The sequence below is a fragment of the Mustela erminea genome, chromosome 19, assembly GCF_009829155.1.
Source record: "Mustela erminea isolate mMusErm1 chromosome 19, mMusErm1.Pri, whole genome shotgun sequence".
Taxonomy (NCBI): Eukaryota; Metazoa; Chordata; class Mammalia; order Carnivora; family Mustelidae; genus Mustela; species Mustela erminea.
The window spans coordinates 11,795,966-11,819,126 of NC_045632.1; the positions used below are offsets into that span (position 1 = coordinate 11,795,966).

Sequence of the window (23,161 nt, forward strand, 5' to 3'; positions counted from 1 at the left end):
AGCCAAAACCATCCTAAATTATGTAACTTCAAATTTTATTTTACTATGATTGGTAAATGTGGCCTGAAAATAAATATCTACTTTGAATTTGACATTTCTCTTGGTGGCTAGATATAGGATGGATTTTTGTATATCTTCTGTAACATTGAAAAAGAGTATATATTCTACTTTTCTTGGTTATAAGATTCTGTTTAAGCCAGTGGACTATAATGATAAAATCCTCCAGGTTCTTACATAATTTGGTACACTGGATCAGAATTTCCTAAAATGAATTTCTTAAACCCAAATCTTGAATTTTCAGAGATTTTTACTTTTTAATTTATGTTGCTGGATTTTTAAAGACCTGCAACTTGACCCCTATTGATGAATTGTACCTTTTATCATTATGTAATATCCTACTCTGCCATGTGTAGGGGTTGACAAACCAAATCTGGCCTGCTGCCTGTTTTATAAATAAAGCTTTATTGGAACACAGCCATGCTCATTTATTACACATGGTCTACTGCTTTTGCACTACCAACAGCAGAACTGAGTGGTTGCAACAAAAACTATAACCACAAAGTCTATATTGACTGGCCTTCAAATAAAAAGTTTGTCAACCCTTTGGCATTTTATTTCCATACTGGGTAACACCACTAATAATGATTTGTCTTTGTTCACCTGGTATATTTTTGCTCGTCCCTTTATTTTCAACCCCTGTCATTTCAGTTATTTCTTAAAACTGAAAAAAAGAAACAGCTGACTTTTTAAAATACAAAGTATGATTTTTTTTTTGGTGTCAAATTCACCTTTTAAAAAAGATTTTATTTATTTATTTGACAGGTCACAAGTAGGCAGAGAGGCAGGCAGAAAGGAAGAGGAAGCAGGCTCCCTGTTGAGCAGAGAGCCCAATGTGGGGCTTGATCCCAGGACCCTGGAACCATGACCTGAGCCAAAGGCAGAGGCTTTAACCCACTGAGCCACCCAGGCGCCCCTAAAATTCACATTTTGATGTAATTCAACTTCATCTCTTTCATTTTATATTGTATGTCCTATTTGTGTTATTTTGGTCTTTTCCTTTCCTTATGTTGGCTGATTATTTCCCCTTTTGCTAAGTTGGAATGTCCTGCGGTGCTTAGGTAGTGGTTATCTCCCTTTTATCATCTTTTTCTTTTCTTCTTCTCCTTCTTCTCCTTCTTCTTTCTTCTGTCTTCTTTCTTCTTTCTTCTTCTTCTTTCTTCTTCAGGTTATTTATTTGAGAGAGGGAAAGGGTCAGAGGGAGAAGCAGACTCCCCGCTGAGCAGAGAACCTGATACAGGACTCGATCCCAGGACTCTAGGAACATGAGCTGAGCTGAAGGCAGTCGCATAACCAACTGACCCACCCAGGTGCCCTTCTCCCCATTCTTAATCATTATTTGGGCAGAATGAAAGCAGTATTAAACCTCCTCACCAATCATTAATTGCCTTTGCCACTCTCCTCCAAGAAGAGAACACTCTTGCTTTCTTTTTCCTTTCCTTCACAGCTCATTCTTTCACATTTCCTCCATTTCACTAACATAAATTGAATCTGAAGCTTTTAGTTTTGCTCTTATGTCATTTATTTGATGCCTACATTACTTTCTGCCAGACCCACTCATGATTTCCATTTCAACTTAAATATACTCAGGTAGGGGTGCCTCGATGGTTTAGTCAGTTAAGCTTCTGCCTTCGGCTCAGATTATGATCTCGGGGTCCTGGGATCGAGCCCCACATTGGGCTCTCTGCTCAGCAGGGATTCTGCTTCTCCCTCTCCCTCTGTGCTCCCATGCTCTCTGTCTCAAATAAATAAAATATTTTTATTTATTTATTTATTTTTTAAACTTTTTAAATTTTTGTTTGACAGTACAAGTAGGGGGAGCAGCAGAGGGAGAGAGAGAAGAAGCAGGCTCCCCACCGAGCAGGGAGCCTGATGTGGTACTCAATGCCAGGACCCTGAGATCATGACCTAAGTGGACGGCAGATGATCAACCTACTGAGCCACCCAGGTGTCCCAAGAATTAAAATTATAATCATGGGGGTGCCTGGGTGGCTCAGTGGGTTAAAGCCTCTGTCTTCAGCTCAGGTCATGATCTCAGGGTTCTGGGATTGAGCCCCGCATTGGGCTCTCTGCTCAGCAGGGAGCCTGCTTCCTCCTCTCTCTCTGCCTGCCTCTCTGCCTACTTGTGATCTCTGCCTGTCAAATAAATAAATAAAATCTCTAAAAAAATTATAAGCATGCAGGGCAAGTAACATGGGAGGAGCAGAATTTGGGAATGGGGTATGTGTTCGAAGTCTGTCCAAAATGCTCAGTATTTTCATGAACATTGGAAGGCGGACACGAGATGAGAGAAGAAGAGAATTGCAACCTGTTCTGGAAGGCAAGCCTGACCGTTCATGTTTTCTTTCCTCCTTGGTTCTGCCTTCTCAGGACTCACCCTTCCCCAGGAGAGGAACCTGGAGGAGGACTCAATGGTCCTTGCTATTCTGAAAGCCATGGCCTAGGTAAGTCATGCTTTCTTTTTCCTTCCTCAAACTGTGCTTATTTTATATGAATTAGGAAAATTTTTTGGGATTTCCTGCCTAAGTTTCACCCTATGCACGGAAGGATCAAATAACCCTAAGTTCTCGCTAAGAATCCCTCTCTCTCTGACCTGGGTTCGTGTGTTCGCATCTCGTGTGGACTCAGTTCTGCAGGAGACTCGATGGACCAGAAATGCGTTGCTTGGGTAAAATGTGAAAGACTCCTATGTGAAATATGATTTAATGGACTAATCAGTGTTTAAAGGAACCACACATAATAATGCTTTAGTGGTAATCTCAGACCAGGGTTTCCGAGTTAGACAGGATGGACAGTGGTGGTGGTGGTCTCTGCTGTGGTCCGAATATGTTCTTCCAATCCATATGTGATGGTATTTAAGTGACTAGGTCAGGACAAATGGGATTAATGTCCCTATAAAAGAGTCTTAGAGAGATCCCTTACCCTCTTCCACCATGTGAGGATGTAATGTGAAGTTGGTCATCTGCAACTTGTGAGAGGGCCTTCACCAGAGCTCAGTGCTGCTGCCACCTTGATCTTGGACTTCCAGGCTCCAGAACTGCGAAAAACAAACTTCTGTGGTAAACAAGCCATCCAAACTGGGGTACATTGTTACAGAAACCCGAACAGATTAAGATGGGTCTCAGCCTCAGGATGTAATGACAGTGCTTTTTCAGACCTTTTGGATTGGGGGTGGCATTGGGAATTTGGTTATAGAGACATTGCCCTGCAGTTCCTCCAGATGTATGCCTGACCCAAGGTCGGATTTGATGTTGAGCTACATGTGTGGGTCGTGGGCCACATCTGTGTGAGCCTGGATTACCCACCCCATGAGCATCCTATTGTGCAGGGACAAGGGAAAAGCACACTTGTGGATGGGCTAGGTGAGACTAGTGAGAGTGTGCGAGGTGTTGAAAATCATAAACCAGCAGAGCTAGGAAAGTCCCTAAAGATCTCGTGTTCAACCTCAAGGGCCCCCAAATAAAAGAAAGGTTGAGCCCCTTAGTGCAAATGTCATGGGAAAGTGTGCAGCAAGTGAAAATAAATCTGGATTAAACAAGTTGACCTAGTAAGGAAAGGTAGCTTTCAGACAATGATGAACCCGACTCTTCAATGTATTTTTTTTAAGATTTTATTTATTTATTTGACAGATCACAAGTAGCCAGAGAGGAAGGCAGAGAGAGAGGGTGGGGGGAAGCAGGCTCCCCGGCAAGCAGAGAGCCTGATGCAGGGCTCGATCCCAGAACCCCGAGATCATGACCTGAGCTGAAGACAGAGACCCTAACCCACTGAGCCTCCCAGGTGCCCCTCTACAATGTATTTTAAAATAATTCACCAGTCGTAATTCCTAACAGACTCTGTTAACCATTTTGCAATGATTCTATGAAAAAAATGTTTCTCTTGCTCAGGATTTATCAAGCTCAGTACTAATGATATTTAAGGCTTGTAGTTCGTGGCTCTGCTATCTTATAGATTGGTGAATGGTCAGCAGCATCTCTGGTCTCTACCCACTCAGTATCAGCAACATCCCCATCCTCATGGTGCTAAGCAGAAGGGCTGCAGGTGTTGCCAGCTGCCTTCTGGGGTTGTGGAATTGCCCCTGAGAACCATTTCTCCCGTTTGGATTTTCTCGAAACATTATGAAACCATGCAAACTCTTAAAAATACATCAATGTTCCCATATTCGCTCTCTAATTTCCGAACAGAAGGAGTAAAGACAATTCAGACATATTAGGAAGTTGTGCATTGAACTTCTATAGTTTAATTTATTGGGGAAGCATTGAACTTGAGGTCTTTTTGTTCTTTAAAGTGTCTTTCGATGGACATACCTCCCTTGATGAAGGAAGTTGTGCTGCTCTCAACAGAAACACCAAGTATGGACCCTTCCCTTGAATTGCCACAGTTACCTTACTGTGCTCGCCAGCCTCAGCTCTGCCATGTCCGTTTCCGTCCTTCTGTTTTTCTAGTCATAAATATTTACTTCAACGGCACACATTCTCGGTTTGTTGTTTCAAGGGTCAGTGATGTATAGTGATGTGGCAACAGTCTTCTCAGGTTGAGGGGGGCAGGCCGGACCCTGCTAGGATTTGTGCAGAGACGGAATGCTGGAGAACTTAAGCAACTTCATCTCTAGGTAAGATGTTAGGACCCTGGAAGGGTGTAATTTGTCTACTGGAGTATCTGCTGCCTTTGGTGTGAATTTCTGAGGTGCCTTTCAAGACTCTGGTTGAATTTCCACTCTGCTCTCAATGAGATTGTACTGAACAGGGATGTATAGTTCTGTAGGATAACACCTAAAGAAGCTTCTTCTCCATTACAAAAATGACTTCCTTCTCTTCTCTGGCCTTATTTTCTGGTAACCAGGAACTGGAAATTAATACTGAGACACCTCCTTTGTGACTCTGCTGCATTTCTTCTTGGGTACACAGGATTTTCTATTTCTAAGCCCAATGTGATCTCCTTACTGGAACAATGGAATGAATCCTGGTTGGCAGAAAGAGATGTAATGGGAAGCCCATGCCGGGTGAGTGACGGATTATTAAGAAGGGTGGTGGCGCTGTAGGTCAAGGCCCAGAAGGTGAAGGGGATGGACCCCTTTTGGGAAGATGCCTGAAAAGGTCCTGTCAGAGTCCCTGGTGTTCAGAACAGAGCATTACTCCTATCAGCGTGAGCTCCTGGAGGGGCCTCTCTTGTACTCACATACACCACTCCCCGAGCGTGTCTCCATTGAAAGTGGAAGGTGCTTTCTTTAAGTATGACTTTATGTACCCAGGGAACATTATTTCTTCCCAGCTTCTCCCCTATTCTTTTTTTTTAATAGTTGAGTAATTATTTCCATCTAAAACTATGTTTCCAAAAATACTTATTTTGGTTACTGCCCAATGATTTTTTTCCTTTGACATGTTTTTCCAGATTCAGATTTTGTACATTCTTTCACCCTTTCTCTTTTTAGACAGAGGGGAAGGGGCAGAGGGAGGGAGAATCTTAAGCAGGCTCCATACCCAGGGTAGAGTCTGACACAGGGCTCAATGTCACAACCCTGAGATCATGACCTGAGCTGGAGTCAAGAGTTGGATGCTTAACCAATTGAGCCACCCAGCCAACCCACTCTAATCTTTCTTTTTTAAAAAATTATTGTTGGTATTATCATATACCTTATCTTTTAAAAATATTTTATTTATTTATTTGAGAGAGAATGAGAGACAGAGCATGGGGGTGGGGGAGGGTCAGAGGGAGAAGCAGACTCCTCGCTGAGCAGGGAGCCTGATGCGGGACTCGGTTCTGGGACTCCAGGATTGTGACCTGAGCTGAAGGCAGTCGCTTAACGAACTAAGCCACATTTTCTCATTTTCCATTTTGAGTAAGACTGTGTATTGACCTGGGCCCTAACGTTGCTTCTGATTCATCCTCAGATGTAGGATTACACCAGCCTATCATTTCTGCTGTCAAACGTTTTTTAGCATCTTAAAAAATTCTATATAATCAAATTTTTTGTAATTATTAGCATACCCCTGTGAGAAATACATTAACTAGAGTAAGAGTACATTATTTGTTTGTGAGGGTTTTTTGGTTTTAACCTTACAGTGCATAGTCAAAATACTGCTTTCTAAATACACTTAAGTTAGTTCTTTTTTCCCTACTCACTTCACTGGGGCTGTATTCATTTGTGGTAGAGGCAGGTTCACTCATCACTGTTTGTATTCTATTTTGGTTATTTATGTGGAGGCTGTGTGAAACATTACCATTGCTCTAAGAGTCAGAACTGTACAAAAAAGCAGACTTTTAGAAAAGTATGGCATCTCCCCCTCATTCCTGCTACCTACTCCTTTTTTAAAAAAATATATTTTAAGATTTTTAAATTTAGATTTCTTTATTTTTATTTGAGAGAGAGAGGCAGAGCGAGAAGAAAGGAAGGGAATCCCAAGCAGACCCCCTGCTGAGTGAAGAGCCTGATGCAGGGCTTGATCTCACCACTCCGAGATCATGATCTGGGCTGAGACTAAGAGTCATATGTTTAACTGACTAAGCACCCAGATGCCCCCATTCCTCCTTGCAACCTCACCACCCCCTCGTAGTTTACATTCTCACCCTTTTTCATTCTTTTTCTTCCAGTATTTCTTGTGTACAACTGAGTAGATACATGTATATTTTCTTATATAGCCTTTCTTACAGAAAGTGTCACATATTCTATATACTCTTCTGCACTTAGCTTTTTCCACTTGAGAACATATCTTGGAAATTATTTATAATTTTGTGGAGTTTTTTCATTCTTATATGCAGCTGTGTAACACCGGGTGTAGATAGATCACAGTTTACTGAACCACTACCCCAGATGTGGGTGCTTAGATTGTTTTCAGTATTTTAAAATGATGAGCAAGCTGTAATGAATGGTCTTGTGCATGTGCATTTTCATGTTGTTGGAACTGTATCATCAGGGTAAATTCCCAGAGGTGAGGGGATTTTGGTAGGCAAGACTCATGCTTTTTTTTTCTTTTCAAAGATTTTATTTATCTGAAAGAGATCACAAGCAGGCAGAGAGACAGGCAGAGGGAGAGGAAGGGAAGCAGGCTCACTGCTGAGCAGAGAGCCCGACGCGGTGCAATCCCAGGACGCTGGGATTATGACCTGAGCCGAAGGCGGAGGCTTTAACCCACTGAGCCACCCAGGTGCCCCAAGACTCATGCTTTTTAAATATCATGCCAGGAAATTGCCTAACAAGTATGCCCAAGGGCTGTTTCATTTTCTAGAGGATTTGTACCTTTGTTTGACTTATTGCTTATTATCGATTAGGACGGAGACTCATGCAGTTAGCTTAACTTGGACATGGCTGGCCAGCAGAAAAAAAATAACCCCAAATGCTATGATTTTCATAGTCTGTACAGCATTAACCAGTTCTTGATGCATTAGCTCGCTCATTTCAGCATCTCTTTGTGTTTGTCTGTGTATTCATTTATGGACTTCTCCTTTGAAGCTGCTTGGCCATCATGCTGGTTCCTTACTTTTTTAAAAAGATTTTATTTATTTATTTGACAGACGGGATCACAAGTAGGCAGAGAGGCAGGCAGAGAGAGAGAGGAGGAAGCAGGCTCCCCGCCGAGCAGAGAGCCTGATGTGGGGCTCGATCCCAGGAACCTGGGATCATGACCTGAGCTGAAGGCAGAGGCTTTAACCCACTGAGCCACCCAGGCACCCCATGCTGGTTCCTTATTAAGGAGTTAAATTATTCTGAAAAACCTTATGAATGCAAACAATACAGGAAGTCTTTCCATCACTGTTCTGGTCTTCCTCAGCATCATAGAATTCACACTGGAAAGACCCTGTGAAGGTAAAGAATGCAGAAAGGGCTTTAGTCTTACTTCACTCCTTACCCAAATTTAGAGAATTCATACTGGTGAGAAAACCTGTGAATATAGGGATTTTTTTTTAATGCTGTATTTGGCTCTCAAAAATTAACATACACCATTGAGCTCATACTAGGGGGAAATTCTCTCAATATGCTGTATGCATAAAAGCTTTTTGTTACTTCTCCCAATTATTCAACATGAGAGAATTCATACTGGAGAAAAACCCTGACTGTAAGGAATACGGGAAGGCCGTTAGAGGTACCACACAACTTAATGAACATCAAAGTATCCGTGCCCACGCCAATGAGAAGTCATATAAATGTAATGAACGTGGAAAGGCCTTCAGTCATCATTCGTATCTCCCTCAGATCAGAGGATCCACACTCGTGAGTCACCTTATGAATGTAAGGTTTGTAGAAAGGCCTTTACGCAGGGCTCACTACTTTATCATCACCAGAGAATTCAGACTAGCGAGAAGCCATGTAAGTGTAATGAAAACTTATAGTTGGATTTCATAATTTCATGGATATATTAGCAACTATATGGTGAGAACCCATATCAATATACTGAATGTAGAAAAGCTTTTAGTCACTTAACACTAATTATTCAATGTCAGAGAATTCACACTGGTGAAAAGCCCTATGTATGTAAGGAATGTGGCAAAGCCTTTAGTCAGGGTTCACAACTTCTTCAACATCATTCTTTATATATGTAGTAATGCGGGAAGGCCTTCAGATACTGTCATCTTCCTCAACCGTAAGGAATACATGCTACAGAAAATTCCTATAAATAAGTAAAGATTTCACTGTTTTTTTTCCCTTATGGATCATCAAATAATTTATGGTTATGTACAAACTTTGTCCAGTGTGGAAATGTTTATTTGTTCAACTCATGTTATATTTATCAAAAGACTAACATCATCACATTCATCACTAAAGACCGTATTAAAATGGTAACGTAGGAAAGTCTCCCAGGGCTAAGCCTCTGCCTTCAGCTCGGATCATGAGGGTTCTGGGATTGAGACCTGCATCTGGCTCTCTGCTCAGCGGGGAGCCTGATTCCTCCTCCTCTCTCTCTACCTGCCTCTCTGCCTACTTGTGATCTCTGTCAAATAAATAAATAAAAATCTTAAAAAAAGAGAAAAGTCTCCCAATACTACATATCAATTATTATTCTTTGGAAAATCCATGCTGGCAAGCAACCATGTAAGTGGAGAAATTTTGGAAACCTATTACTTTAAGCTACATAAAAGGATGTATATGAGAAAGTAACCCTTTAAATGCCATTTATGTGGGAATTTCTTTCGGCATAAAGCTCTTTTATTTATTCACTTTTGGAGATTTTATTTATTTATTATTTATTTTATATAGAGAGAACACAAGCAAGGTAAGTGCTAGGGAGAGAAAGAAGCAGACCCTCTGCTGCCAATCAGGTGCCCAATGCAGGCTCAATCCCAGGGCCTTGGGGACCATGACTCCAGTGGAAGGCAGATGCTTAACTGAGCCACCCAGGTGCCCCTTATTGTGAATAATTATGTGTGAAAGAGATTTCTAATACATTAACATTACTCCTTCCAAGTGTCATATTTTTATATTAACATACACTTTGACATGCTTACAAACAGTATACTAATTTAGTATTTTTCTTTTTTTTTCCTTAAAGATTTTATTTATTTATTTGACAGAGAGAGATCACAAGTAGGCAGAGAGGCAGGCAGAGCGAAAGAGGAGGAATCAGGCTCCCTGCTGAGCAGAGAGCCTGATGGGGGACTCGATCCCAGCACCCTGAGATCATGACCTGAGCCGAAGGCAGCGGCTTAACCCACTGAGCCACCCAGGTGCCCCACAAATTTAGTATTTTTCAACATTTATTCAATATTGTAATGTTGGTATTTAGTCCTTCCCTATAATTTCAGATGCTAATGTGTATCATGGTATCTCATTGTGTTTTTTTAAAAATTTTTTAAAGATTTTATTTATTCATTTGACAGAGATCACAAGTAGGCAGAGAGAGAGGAGGAAACAGGCTCCCCGCTGAGCAGAGAGCCCGATGTGGGGCTTGATCCCAGGACCCTGGGATCATGACCTGAGCTGAAGGCAGAGGCTTAACCCACTGAGCCATCCAGGTACCCCTCATTGTGGTTTTAATCTGCATTTCCTTAATGACTAATGATACTGGGCATGTTTTTATGTGACCATTTGCCATTACTTAATCTTTAGTGAAGTATCTGCCCAAATCTCTTACCCATTTATAAATTGGTTTGTCTGCCTTCTTTTGAGTTGAGTGTTCTGTATCTGTTCCAGATACAAGTACCTATGTGCATATGTGATATGTAAATAATTTTCTCTAGGCTGTTGTCTTTTCATTATCTTAGTTTTGTTTTTTGAGGGGTAGAAATTCTTAATTTTTTTAAAGATTTTATTTATTTATTTGACAGACAGAAATCACAAGTAGGCAGAAAGGCAGGCAGAGAGAGGGGGAAGCAGGCTCCCTGCCAAGCAGAGAGCCTGATGTGGGGCTCGATCCCAGGACCCTGGGATCATGACCTGAGCCGAAGGCAGAGGCTTTAACCTACTGAGCCACCCAGGTGCCCCAGAAATTCTTAATTTTTAAAAGTAGGCTCTGCACTGGGTGTGGAGTCTAACATGGGGCCTGAACCTATGACCCTGAGATCACGACCAGAGCTGAGATCAACAGTCAGACATCCAGCTGAGCCACTAAGGCACCCCAGAAATTCTTAATTTTGATGAGGTTATATTTATCATTTTTATATTTTATGGTGAAATAGCAAAGAAATCTTTGCCTAATCTAAAGTCACAAATACTTTTTCCTGGAAGTTTTCTAGTTTTAGGTTTTACATTTAGCCTTATTTAGGAGTTAATTTTTGTATATGGTACAAAGTGGCATGGATCAAAGTTGTTACTTACATATACATATCCAGTTGTTCCAGGACCAACTGAAAAAACACTTTCACTCTCTACTGAATTGACTTTGCCTTTTTCCCTCCAAATCAATTTACAAGTATGTACCCGTTTATTTCTGGACTCTAGTCTGTCTCATTAACCTCTTTTTCTTTCTTTATGCCAATATTTGTCTTGATTACTGTAGCTTTTGCATTTCCCTGTGAATTGTGGAATCAGCTTGTTGAATTCTATTTAAAAGCCTACAGGAATTTTGAATGAGATGGTGCTGAACACATAAATGAAATTTGGTGAGAAGTGATGTCTTAATAATATTGAGATTTCCAAGGGATGAACGTAACGTAGCTATTTCTTCAGTATTTCTCTCAACTGAATTTTGTAGTTCTGAGTGTACAGATTATTTAAATATATCCTATTTTTTGGTGCTATTTTAAGTGGTATTTTAATTTCAGTTTCTAATTTTTTAATGCTAGCATATAGAAATGTGACTGGTCTTTTTTTTTTTTTTTAAAGATTTTATTTATTTATTTGACAGAGATCACAAGTAGGCAGAGAGGCAGGCAGGGGAGGGGGGAAGCAGGCCCCCCGCTGAGCAGAGCCCAATGTAGGGCTCAATCCCAGGACCCTGAGACCATGGCCTGAGCCGAAGGCCCTCCAGGTGCCCCAACGCAGCCATATTTTAATAAGGATAGAGGCCATTATAAAATGAGAAAAGTCCTTGGTATCCGGCAGATGGGATAAAGACAGCCACTCACATTTCATGGAAAATCAGAGCCTGACTAAAGATTCCCAGCAAAACAAGAAGACACATCCAAGATCAGATGCTGAATTAAGGGTTGGATGCATTTACCCACCCAAACCAAATTCTGGTAGTTCTCCAACATCACAGTAATGTACAAATCTCTTTGAGCAGAGTTAAGTTATCTTCATTCTTCCTTGGAGAAGCCAAAGACCGCATCTTTGAATGTCACTGATCCCTGAAATGACAAACACTTCCTTAAAAGAGTCTAATTGAATAATAGGAAGTTGGGAGGCATGAAAAGGAGCTGATCAGAAATCTGTATCTCTTAAGAGCAGCTTAGCTTTATCACTAAAGGGGAATACTGTGACATACTATTTGTTCATTACAATTTGGGTGCAGAAAAATATTTAATGGGGTGCCTCGGTGGCTCAGTGGTTTAAAGCCTCTGCCTTTGGCTCAGGTCATGATCCCAGAGTCCTGGGATCCAGCCTCCACATGGGGCTCTCTTCTCAGCAGGGAGCCTGCTTCCCCCTCTCTCTGCCTGCCTCTCTGCCTTATTGTGATCTCTGCAAAATAAATTTTTTTAAAAATCTAAAAAAAAAAATTGAATGGTAAGGGAAAAGTTCAAGATAAACAGGGTGATTAAAAAGAACTGAATACCTACCACAATGGTTTCTAGAATCCTATATATGCATATGAGCACACCCAGACTCTGCTGAAAGCCACTCATAATCAATTCTACTTTAGGCAATCTAAAGCAGGTTACGTTTAGTGACCTCTAGGAAAACTATCAGGCTAATTCACTCTCTTTGCCAAAACAAAATGCAGTTCCCCTTTCCTAGAATCTGGGTTGGGCCTACAACTTGCTTTCATCAAGAGAACGTGACAGAAGGGACGCGGTGCCAGCTCCAGGTCAGAAACTAAGAAGGCTGTTTTATCCTCAGGGAAGCTCAGGGGAGGAGTCTAGCCATCCTGCTGGAAAGGCATTAAGAGACCAAGTGAAGAGGGACAGGGTCTGAGAGTACATGAAATAAAGCTGAGGAACCCACTGGCAGCGAAAACAGAGGCCTAGCCACGGGACTTCCAGTTAGGTTTCACGCTCTGAACGAAGAGGCCACCTTCGGTATCCAAGCAGCAGGTACCGAATAACAGGTAAATCGTTCCTATCCCGCCCAGTTTGAACTCCTCACCCCCAGAAACAGGACATAATAAAGTGGTCCTCGCCCTGGCTACTACTCCATTTTCGGTAGACTTTGTTATGTAGCCACAAACGTTAAAGACATTTAAAAAGAAAACCTCTGGCCCCACATGGTGTCGCTGAGGCCACGTCACCAAATCGGGGCCGTACTAACCCCAGTGCACTTTCATCCTCTCCCAGAAATGCAGTCTTAACCTGCCATGCAAGAACCTCCGGGTCGCCACAACGGTCATCGGTCACACAGGTCCTCTATCCCCCAAAGGAAGAGATGACCCACCTAATTAGGACCCCCACCCTTGCTCCAAGGGAAGATGGCCTTGCCCGGAACAACCCTTTTCTTTTGCTAATAACCCTCTCGGCCCACCCGCTTCCGATAAAGTCCTACGTGGCCCTCCTCGGTGCTCAGGGTACTCGCTCGTCCGCTGCCAGGTGCATGCATCGCTTCACGAAGGCGATCGGACCTTCAGTTTACTCAGTTTTGTTCCCGGGCAGCGCCTCCGACCCGGGCGCAGACGCGCCGCCTCATCTGCCTCCGCCCGAGCCTGCCACCAGTTCGGTTCCATCCCCAGCTGCTCACGGACAAAGAGTAGTAGGGCTGGGGAGGCCTGGGTCACAGCCGGTCTTCCTTCACCAAACCCGCACACGGTAACTCAGAGGTTCCAGTCACCTGCCCCTGGCCGCACGGTCCTCCCCACGGAGCCCTCCACAGCGCCACTACTTGCAGCCGTATCACAGGTCAACACTAAGGAAATTTTACGGTACTGGACACGGAATGAGCGGATCTGAGCGCGGGACGCCCCGGCCAAGCCCCATACCCGTCCTGGCAACAAGCGGCGTGGTGAAGACCAGCCCCAAGGAGCAAGAGGAGGCCAAGCACCCGCCCAAGGTGTCCGAGGTTCCGCGCGGAACGGAGAGTCCACTTCACAGCCCTGCCTCGCCCACCGGCCGCAGTGGATTCTGGGAGTCCGCTCCGCTGCGGTGTGCGCATGCGTGCCCCCGCCGCCGTGGTCTCGGAGTCCCAAACGCCCCGTTGTTCTGCCCAGCCAGAAGCAGAGCTTCAGTATTGAGGGGCGAATATAGAACCGGGAATGCCTGGGTTAGGAACAAACCAAAAGCCCTTATCCAAAAAAGCATGGTCTCCTTTCTCCCGGTCTCGGGACTGGCATGGGTGAAGGAAAGCTTTTGCGGATGAGGATGCGCATGCGTACGGGCGACAGCGGAAGCGGTGCCTCAGCTTCCTGTGTCTCCGGTGGGAGCGTTGGGAGGGAACGCGGTCGGGAGTACTGGAACACGCATGTGTGCGGGCTGGCGTGCGGGGCGGCGGAAGGACGTTTGCTGCGCAGGCGCGTGGAGTCCCACGCCGCCGCTCTCCGCGGAGTGGTAGAGGCGTTCGGAAGTGGCAGGTTGGGACTTCCGCGCCGTGCGGAACAGACGCTCTGGGGGCGCGTCGGAGGGGCTCGGGTACTGGTGATCCCTGAGGGCGGGGGCCCGGGGGTCAGCGTCGGGGTGTGGGCGGCCTCGGTGGGGCCCTGGAGGCGCCCGGGTGGGGGCTGCAGGGACCGCTGTTGGAGCTCCACGGAGGCTGTGTGACGGGAACGTCGTCCGTCTCTCCGAGCCCCGACTCGCTCCCGCGGGAGACCGGACGCCGTCTCTCGAACAGCGGACAGCGTCCGACCTTTCGGTGCCGGGAATGGTGCCCTGCCCCGCCCAAACAGGCGGGGGCCTGGCTGCCATGGAGTGGTTGCCCGCCGCGCCCCGAGATTGCGGTTTTCAGAACCAGCCGCGGCCCTCATATCTGTCCGATGAGGAAGACGAAGTGTGTTTTGTTGCAGTTGGCAGTTGTGCTGGCTGGAGAGGACGCCGCGGGCTCGCTTGTGTAGTAGTACGGCGGTCACTGCACCAAACGCGCGCTGGGCAGGCGCCGGGCGCAGTGGAGCGTGCGCCTCGACCGCTGGGCCTCGGGCGGCGCGTCGCGCTTGCAGCTGCTGGGGTCCGCGCTCTTCCAGGTGCCGCCCCAGCGCCCTCTCGCGAGCTCGATCGCGGGCCTGCGCCCAAATCGGGTAGCTTCTGCTGCTTTTCCTGACCTTCATGGGCCAACCCTACCACAGCCTCTCAGTCATTGGGGTGTGGCTAATTCCGTGTGGCCGTGCCTGCCTGTCCTCAAGGATAGACGTTTGTCCTTTTAAAAATGCTTTATTGGAATATGTACAAACTGCAAGTGTATATCGTAATATGTCATTGTTCAAGGAAGCAAATTTAATTTTACTGTTTTGACTTATTACTTGCCCAGAGTTAACCTAAAAATTAAAAATCAGTTATTTTACGGGCAAAAGATAATTTTTTTCTCAGGAATAGCAAATACTCGCAGTTAGGGATGTGCCAGCCAGGGCACAATCACAGGCAAGCCCAGGGAACAAAGGCGAGGAAGGGAAAAGAAAGAACACTCCTGTATACAGGAGACGGGAGAGTTGGGAACTTTGTTAGAAACAAAATCTCCGTGGGAAAAGACTTGGAGTTGGGAGTGTAGTGGCTTCTCATGGCTGGGCTGTTACTGGGGGGAACCGTCCCTCCACATGCTGGGATAGGAAAGTAGTCTCAAAGTGCAAGGTCCCTCGTCACCTGTTAGTCTGCAGTTGACAGGAGTGGTGGGACATGAGAACTACTGCTGCCGGCTCCCCTCCATATTAGTGAGGTTTCCTTTTACTGATTTTCACACTAAAATAGCTGAAAACTCTTACTTAGTTCTCAAATTCTTTCATTAGCAGTATCACAAGTGCATATGGTAAGATGTCTGTTCCTTACACTTGGTTCAGAAAGTCCTGCAGAAGAATGATGACCTTAGGAAAACTACCATTACCCTACAGGTCCTCTTTCTCCATTATTTGCCTCACCCGAGGATTTTTTTTTTCTTTTTTCCCAAGCCCAAAAACTCTCCAGCAGTTCATACTCTTAGATGATGTCTAGCTTTACTGGTGGACTGTGGGTAGGCAGGCCTGTTGGCATTTACACCCCAAGTGTCCATTGCCCTTCTTAAGCATTCATTATACCTTCAGAAATGTTTGTTCAACAAATCAAGTTGATACCTTACCTGTTAATTGGAAATACTCTGTGTACTTAATTTCTGTAAGGAAGGTTGCTGTGAGAAACTTCTTCATATCTGGCTGAATCAGTTTTTCATCCATATCCTTTTTACTTTGATGATTCCACTTCTCTTAAAAATAGAGGATAGGAGTAAAGGACAAAAAGATGTGAAGATAAGAGGTAGGAAAGAATTGAAATGGTCAAACAAAAGACAAGATGAAAATGACCTTATCCCAGTGAACCTGAAGTCATTTCCTTGCAGTGTTAGTACAGTGACCCCAGGTGGGAGTGGTACCACAGCTGGAGTTCCCACCACAGCTGGGAGACTCTAGGGATCTACTTTTTCCTTTACCTCGTGGTATTCAGTTGAAACTTCATATTCCTCCTGTGTCCTGTAATGACTAAAGCACCATGGGATTGAATTTGATACTGGGAGCAGCATTTTCAGAAGGATTTTGATAAACTGGGTCTCTACTTAGTGGGAGGCCAGAATGGTGGGGAGTCTAGAAATTATGTCTCTTGAGAAGGGGTAGAAAAATCTCTATATGTTTGCCTGGAGAGGAGATAGCTGCAGAGATATGTGAAAGTATGTCTCTGGTAAAAAGGAATTTCAATTGCTATTTTCATCTATGAGCTCCAGAAATAGAACCAGGTAGAAATAATAGAGTAGCAAATTCTGACTAAAACACTTTTTTTTTAAGGGGTGCCAGGGTGGCTCAGTTGATTGTCTGCCTTCAGCTCAGGTCCTGATCTCAGGGTCCTGGGATGGAGCCCTGAGTCAGGCTCTCTGCTCAGTGGGGAGCCTGCTCATGCTTATGCTCTCTTGAACTCTCCAACAAATAAATAAAATCTTAAAAAAATAAAATATTTTTTTAAAAAGTAATTAAAATTTTTAAATTGAAGTATAGGTGACACACAGTATTATATTATGATGAAACAACTCTGTAACATTCAAGACAATAAGTAGAGTTACTGTCTGTTCATCATGCCAAGTTATTATGATTAACTATATTCTCTATGCTATACTTTTCATAACTGACTAAAGTGCTTTTAACAAATGGCAATCACAAAACTGAATAATCTTCCCAATGAGGTTATTACCTAGGTTATTATGATGATGATTACTTTGCTTTTTGACATATCTTCAAATTTTAAAAAATGTTACAATAAATTATGAAGTAAAAAGAATTTCCCATCCTCTTTTTCTAATTCCTCAAATGCTGACCTTTTACTGCCTTCCCTTTATCCATATATTTCTCTCTATATATGTTATTTTGAAATATATATAATATATATAGTTATATATTATATTTGTTATATGTGAAATATATGTTATATTTGAAAGTAAGTTGCTGACGTGATGCTCCTTAACCTAAATATTTCAATGTGAATTTCTTACATAACTGCAGTGAAATTATCAAAATCAGTTAATTCACACTGATGTAGGGATGCCTGGGTGGCTTAGTCAGTTATGCATCTGCCTTTGGCTCAGGTCTGGGATCGAATCCCGAATTGGGTTCCATGCTCATTGGGAGCCTGCTTCTCCCTCTGCCCCTCCCCAAGTTGTGCTCGTTCTCTTTCTCAAATAAATAAATAAAATCTTTTAAAAAAATTCACAGTGAGGGGCGCCTGGGTGGCTTAGTGGGTTAAGCCTCTGCCTTCAGCTCAGGTCATGATCCCAGGGTCCTGGAATCGAGCCCCACATTGGGCTCTCTGCTCAGTGGGTAGCCTGCTTCTCCCTCTCTCTCTCCCTGCCTCTCTGCTACTTGTGATCTCTCTCTCTGTCAAATAAATAAATAAAATATTTTTTAAAAATTCACAGTGTTATAATTCTGTCATTTAATCCTAGGTTGATTATCCTTGTGAAGTCTTTTATAGCAAAAGAAAATTGAGTGTCATACATTGCATTAAAGTGCCATGTCTCTTTAGTCTCCTTTAACCTGACTGACATTTCCTCAGTCTTTGTGTTTCATAACATCCCTCTTTTCTTTTCTTTTTTTTTTAAAGATTTTATTTATTTATTTGACAGACAGAGATCACAAGTAGGCAGAGAGGCAAGCAGAGAGAGAGAGAGAGGAGGAAGCAGGCTCCCTGCTGAGCAGAGAGCCCGACGCGGGGCTCAATCCCAGGACCCTGGGATCATGACCTGAGCTGAAGGCAGAGGCTTTAACCCACTGAGCCAACCAGGCACCCCGACATCCCTCTTTTAAAAATGTTGTTATGATGGGGTACCTGGGCTTCTCATTCGGTTGGGTGTCCAACTCTTAATTTTGGCTCAAGTCATGATCTCAGGGTTGTGGAATCAAGCCCTGCCATCACTCTCTGCACTCAGCATGGAGTCTGCTTCATCGTCTCCCTCTGCTTCTCCTCTCCCTTGCTCATTTCTCTCTCTCTCAAATACATAAATATGTTATTAGGAAATAATTTTGAACTTAGAGAAGAGTTGTAAAAATGGTACAAAACTCCCACAATCCCTTTATCCAGCTGCACCTGAAGTTAACACATGAAGTTAATATTGATAAAAAACTAATCATTCTTCTATTGACCTTATTCTAATTTGGCCAGTTTCCCCACTCCTGTACTTTTTGTTGTTCTGGGATCCAATCCACATTACATTTAGTTGGCATGTCTCCCAAGTCTCCAGTTGCTGAAGGTTCCTTAGGTCTTCTTTGTCTTTCATGACCTTGACACTCGAGTCTAGGTCAGTTATTTTGTAGGAGGACCTTTAACTTCGGTAGGTCTGATGTTTTCTCATGATTAGATCAAGGTTATTCATTTTGGAAATGAATACCACAGATGTCATGTGCCCTCCTATGTACATCGTAGTTGTCAGGCAGTACCTGATGTCAGCTGGGAATGCTTGCTTTGATAACATGATTGAGGTGATGCCTGACAGGTTTCTCCATTGTGAAGCTACTATTTTAGTCCCTGTAATTAACAAGTATCTTGAGAGGAAGTACTCATAATTACTTGATTTGCTCAAGCTGTCCCTGGTTTTGCTATGGGGAGCACCCTCTATTTGGTTCCTGTGTGTTTTAGACATGCCCCATTATTTTATGAGCACTTCCTTTCTAGCACAACGAGATGATACAGGCACATTTTTCACTTTGTCTAGCCCTGGAGTCTATATCTCCATGGCATCCTGGGGTTTGTTTTCTTCCCTTTCCTTCTCTTCCCTCCCTCTACCCTCCCCCTTCCCTCCCTCTTTTCCTCTCCCTTCCCTACCTGCCCCATTCCTTTTCCTTCTCCTTCCTTCTTTCCTAGAGACTGGTACTTAGAAACCAAGGGTTGGGGCTGAGTAGGGGTTGAGAGTGTTTATTACCGCTTGGATGTTATTGTTTCTAGCCCTGATTAGGGGACAGATGGGATATCCTAACATACAGCCTACTATATACATTCATATGCACATCTTTTTTTTTTTTTCCTTGAGATTTGCTGTCTGGTCCTATTTATTTGTTACTTTTAGAAAATCTCATTATTGACAGGTCTTAGAGGTAGAATCTCTCAAGAGGACAGCCTCTGCCTCTTGGCAGTTCGTTCCTGGTGTTTTTCTTTGGCCTCTTTCATTCTTTTGGCCAAAGTTTAGCATATTCTCCAGCATCTTCCTTTTTTCCTCAGTATGCTGTTTCTTCAGAGTGACGCACCAACATTTGCGTTGCAGGACACATGGATTATCAAGACAATCTTGGGTGCTTTGATTCTAGGTCTCTTTACCTTCTTAATTTAGGGGCTTTCTCAAAACATGCTGGTGAATGTCCTCTTTAGAGAGATCGAGAAGTTTGCAGGTTCTACTAGCTCTTTGAGGCCTCAGGTGATGAGGCATGGTAATATCAATGAGTCCAGGAGTGTCCCTTCTTTCTACTAAGTGGAGAACACCCTTATTGACATCCACAGTGCAACCCTGAACAGATTTGTTCTTTCTTTCTCCAGTCCTGCTTGGTCTGTAACGGGAATGCCCCTTACTCAGATAGCCAGTGGGTATGGCCGAGGGTCAAGACTCCCTGCTTCATGGAAAAGCCTTGTCATTCCCAACAGAGATTTGGATCACATAACCCTTCCATTCTTCACCCAGAGCCTCGGCAGCAACTTCTGTGACCGTACAGTCCTTGTGAGAGCTGTGAAGTGCGCGTTCATCATCCGCTTTGGTCAGGCTCTGGGAGACCCAGCCAGCAGCTGGGAAGGAGAGGCTCAGCTCCATCCTGAAGCAGCCAAATACCCATGCCTCTGTTTCACAACTTGTCTACATTGGTTGAAACCAGTGCACTCACGGATAACATTACAGCACAGCAGCGTGGAGTTTCTTCTGTATTTCTGCTTTTCTGTCCTTAAAACTTGGTTCTGTGGTAGAAGGAAACCTGACTCCCAGTCCCCACGGTATGTTATTTGTTATTTGCTTTGTCCCAGCCTTGCCTGTTTGCACGGACTTTCGGGATTGCTAACACAGAATCATCTGGGGAGCATGGAGCCTTTTTTCTGCCTTTAGCTGAGGATATACTGGCCAAATAACAGAGTTCACGTCATCTTAAGTAGCTGACTTACCATTGTGATGGGTTGGTCTTCCTGCCCAAGTAAAGGGGGAATCCTTGCGTTGTTGAAATCTACTTTGTCTTTCAGCCATATTTGAAAGATGGTCGTGTAGGTTTTTGTCATACAGTTTTTGTTAAACTTCTAAGTATTTTATCTTTGTTGACCCTAGCACTAGGGGTTTTCCCTCCCATTATGTCCTCTCTTTACTGTCTGAGGTTACCTGGGATATTTATTTCTCTATCCTAATTGTCCACATTGCCACTTCACTGGAAACTTCTTGTTTTGCTTTGTTTTCATTAGTTCTCATTGTCCTATCCAGTTCCATTTCACGGATGAGAAGCGATGCCAGGCAGCTCTTTCGTGCTTCTTAATTATGCTGGGAAGTCTTGTGACCATGCGGTTTTTTCAGAACGAGGCATTCATAAGCCAGTGATGCGAGAAGCTGCAGAGTAGCCCTGGGAATTCTTATCCCTCCCTTCTTTTTCTCCAGCTGGTGTCTCAGGATCCAGCCCTTCTCAGGGAGAGACATTTAGACAAAGAGGAATGGTTGCTTCAGCGCCAGCAGAGCATCAAGGTAATACACGCAAAGCTCTCAGAACAATAAGTGTTGTTCGATCATCATTACCAGGGGCCATTTGGAGGAATGGATGTTGGAGACGTCACAACATGATCTCTCACACCTTTAAGAACCGGTAATGCTCTTAGGAAGGTGTGTGGCTGGACATGCTGCTCTGTTTTGATGTTTTACAGGGGGGAATGGATATGAGTTTAGGCAGCAGAGTTTAGCCTTTTGTTTTGTTTTGTTTTGTTTTTTGGTTCCCTTCTTGTCCTCAGCTCTGCATCCACAGGACTCCGGTCTTCAAGAGAGGGGCTCCATGAAGGGGAGGGTAACCCCTGGACTTCTAGAAGGCACATCACTGGTGAGTTAGGATTTCATTTTTCCTTTTTTTTCTGTGGTGAGACTGTTGTCAGTATGTGTGAACTTGAGTCCAACTGACTTGTCCTCAGGATTGCAGACGGGGCTAAAACACAGCTACGCGCCATGAAAGAGGTAGAGTTAGCAAAGTGGCTGGGAAATGAGAAGAATAAAGTCATTAGTGAAATGGAGAGCTTTGTGAATAGTGTAGATTTTTAGGTGCCCCAAACTTTAATTCCATGTCCAACGGCAAACTTAAAAAAGAAGTGAGATTTTCCCTTGTTTCCATACTAGTTGGAGAACAGTTTTCCTATTTCACACATACAGATTTAGGGAAGTGTGTTTCCCAGTATTCTAGAAAATTGTGATATACTCTTACAAAAGGAGAAATCCAAACTCCTATAAGCAGTTTTAACATATTGGTGGAAAATATAGTATACTTGTTTCTATCCAAAGAGCTGGGTTTTTTTTGTTTTTTTTTTTTTTACTGTCTAGACGTATGTACATATACTTGTCCAAAAAAGATCTGGATCCTGTCATACATGCCATAACACCCACACCTTGCAAGTCTTTCCGCCAAGACCTAGCCCTTTTCTCCAAGACCTTGTGAATAAGAAAGTGTTTGGAATTTCAGCGATCAGTAACGTTCCAAGATGTGGCCACCAACTTTTCCCAAGAAGAATGGCGATTCCTGAACCCTGCTCAGAGAAAATTGTACACAGTGGTGATGTCGGAGAATTATCAGAACCTGGTTTGGCTTGGGTAAGTGCATCGAGCCTTGAATTCAGTGTCTGGTCTCTGGTGGATCTTCTTCCTTTCAGTAGAATTCTCTAGGGGAACTACTGTGGTCTTTGCTTTATTTTTTTGTTCCATGTCCCATAAAGAGCAGTGAGAAGTGGGCAACTCTCTTGTTCTCATCTTTCAGGAAATCTTTAAACTTTGCTTGGTCATTTTCATAAGGGCTTTTCTTCCTGAGGGCTGTGGTAGCGGGGCTCAATTCTCAGGTAATAATGGCATGGCCGTTTGCTGTCTCTTTTTCTTTGCCCAGGCATTTCTATCTCTAAGCCTGATGTAGGTTTCCTACTGTAGCAAGGGAAACAGGTGTGGGGGATGAGAAGCAAGGAGGCAAGATATTCATGAGCAGATGAGTGGGGAACCAGGCAGGGGGAGGCGACACATGCGTAAGGCCGGCTGCTCTGACAACAGCCTTGAGGTGTTTGGACACCTCCCTTCAGAGGGCCCTTTAGTTCAGTTCCAGAGTGGATCTGGCTTTCATCTGTCTTTTAAAATAATTCCTTCCAGCCTCCAGATGGAAGTGAGTCTCCCCTAGCTTCCGCAGTTAATGATCCGCTTCCTGCTTTTGCTCTCCAGGTGGTTTCTCACTGGCTCATCTTCCTGCTTTTTTTCTTTTCATTCATATGGCTATTCTTTCGAAAACATTCATCAGGGCTTCTGTTTTCTTTATGCAAGAAATACTCATTCTGGGGCGCCTGGGTGGCTCAGTTGGTTAAGCAACTGCCTTCGGCTCAGGTCACGGTCCCGGAGTCCCGGGATCGAGTCCCGCATCAGGCTCCCAGCTCCATGGGGAGTCTGCTTCTCCCTCTGACCTTCTCGCCTCTCATGCTCTCTCTCACTGTCTCTCTCTCAAATAAATAAATAAAAATCTTTAAAAAAAATACTCATTCTGTCCTCTGAGTAACTGGATAAGTGTATCCATCCAAGAGCTATTCCGTGAACATGCGGTGCCTGGTTGGCTCAGTGGGTTAAGCCTCTGCCTTCAGCCCAGGTCATGATCTCAGGGTCCTGGGATAGAGCCCCACATCAAGCTCTCTGCTGAGCAGGAGGCCTGCTTCCCCCTCTCTCTCTTCCTACTTGTGATCTCTCTCTCTCTGTCAA

The 23,161-nt window shown here is 43.9% G+C and overlaps 1 protein-coding gene, 1 long non-coding RNA gene and 1 pseudogene across 8 annotated transcripts; 2 read left to right on the forward strand and 1 right to left on the reverse strand.

Annotated features, from left to right (window-relative positions):
- The first annotated feature begins 952 nt into the window (after positions 1-952).
- LOC116579437 lies at positions 953-9,907 on the forward strand. Of its 3 annotated transcripts, XR_004281250.1 has the most exons (4): positions 953-992; positions 2,428-2,501; positions 4,346-5,059; positions 9,871-9,907. It is a non-coding gene; the product is annotated as an uncharacterized LOC116579437 (long non-coding RNA). The 3 variants fall into 3 exon arrangements; XR_004281249.1 differs by lacking the exon at positions 953-992 and having other exon boundaries at positions 2,215-2,501; XR_004281251.1 differs by lacking the exons at positions 953-992; positions 9,871-9,907 and adding an exon at positions 7,570-7,587 and having other exon boundaries at positions 2,215-2,501.
- Positions 9,908-12,331: 2,424 nt separating this feature from the next.
- Positions 12,332-22,727, forward strand: LOC116579425 (zinc finger protein 28 homolog). 5 transcript variants are annotated; one of them, XR_004281242.1, is made up of 5 exons: positions 12,332-12,695; positions 12,922-14,747; positions 20,840-20,923; positions 21,184-21,269; positions 21,761-22,727. XR_004281242.1 is itself a non-coding variant. In XM_032324833.1 (4 exons), exons 1-4 carry the CDS (start codon positions 14,432-14,434, stop codon positions 22,029-22,031), a joined length of 618 nt encoding a protein of 205 aa, XP_032180724.1. In that variant the 5' UTR covers positions 14,016-14,431; the 3' UTR covers positions 22,032-22,727. The 5 variants fall into 5 exon arrangements, 1 of the variants encoding a protein (XP_032180724.1); XR_004281244.1 differs by having other exon boundaries at positions 13,234-14,747; XR_004281245.1 differs by lacking the exon at positions 12,332-12,695 and having other exon boundaries at positions 14,016-14,144; positions 14,574-14,747.
- On the reverse strand, positions 19,327-20,020 carry LOC116579422 (annotated as a pseudogene).
- Positions 22,728-23,161: the final 434 nt, after the last annotated feature.

Coding starts and splice junctions, on each gene's coding strand:
- LOC116579425 (XM_032324833.1), top strand. CDS start 14,432: ATGGTGCCCTGCCCCGCCCAAACAGGCGGGGGCCTGGCTGCCATGGAG. Junction 14,748..20,839: donor TGGGGTCCGCGCTCTTCCAG/GTGCCGCCCCAG, acceptor CTTTTTCTCCAG/CTGGTGTCTCAGGATCCAGC. Junction 21,270..21,899: donor TTCTAGAAGGCACATCACTG/GTGAGTTAGGAT, acceptor TTGGAATTTCAG/CGATCAGTAACGTTCCAAGA.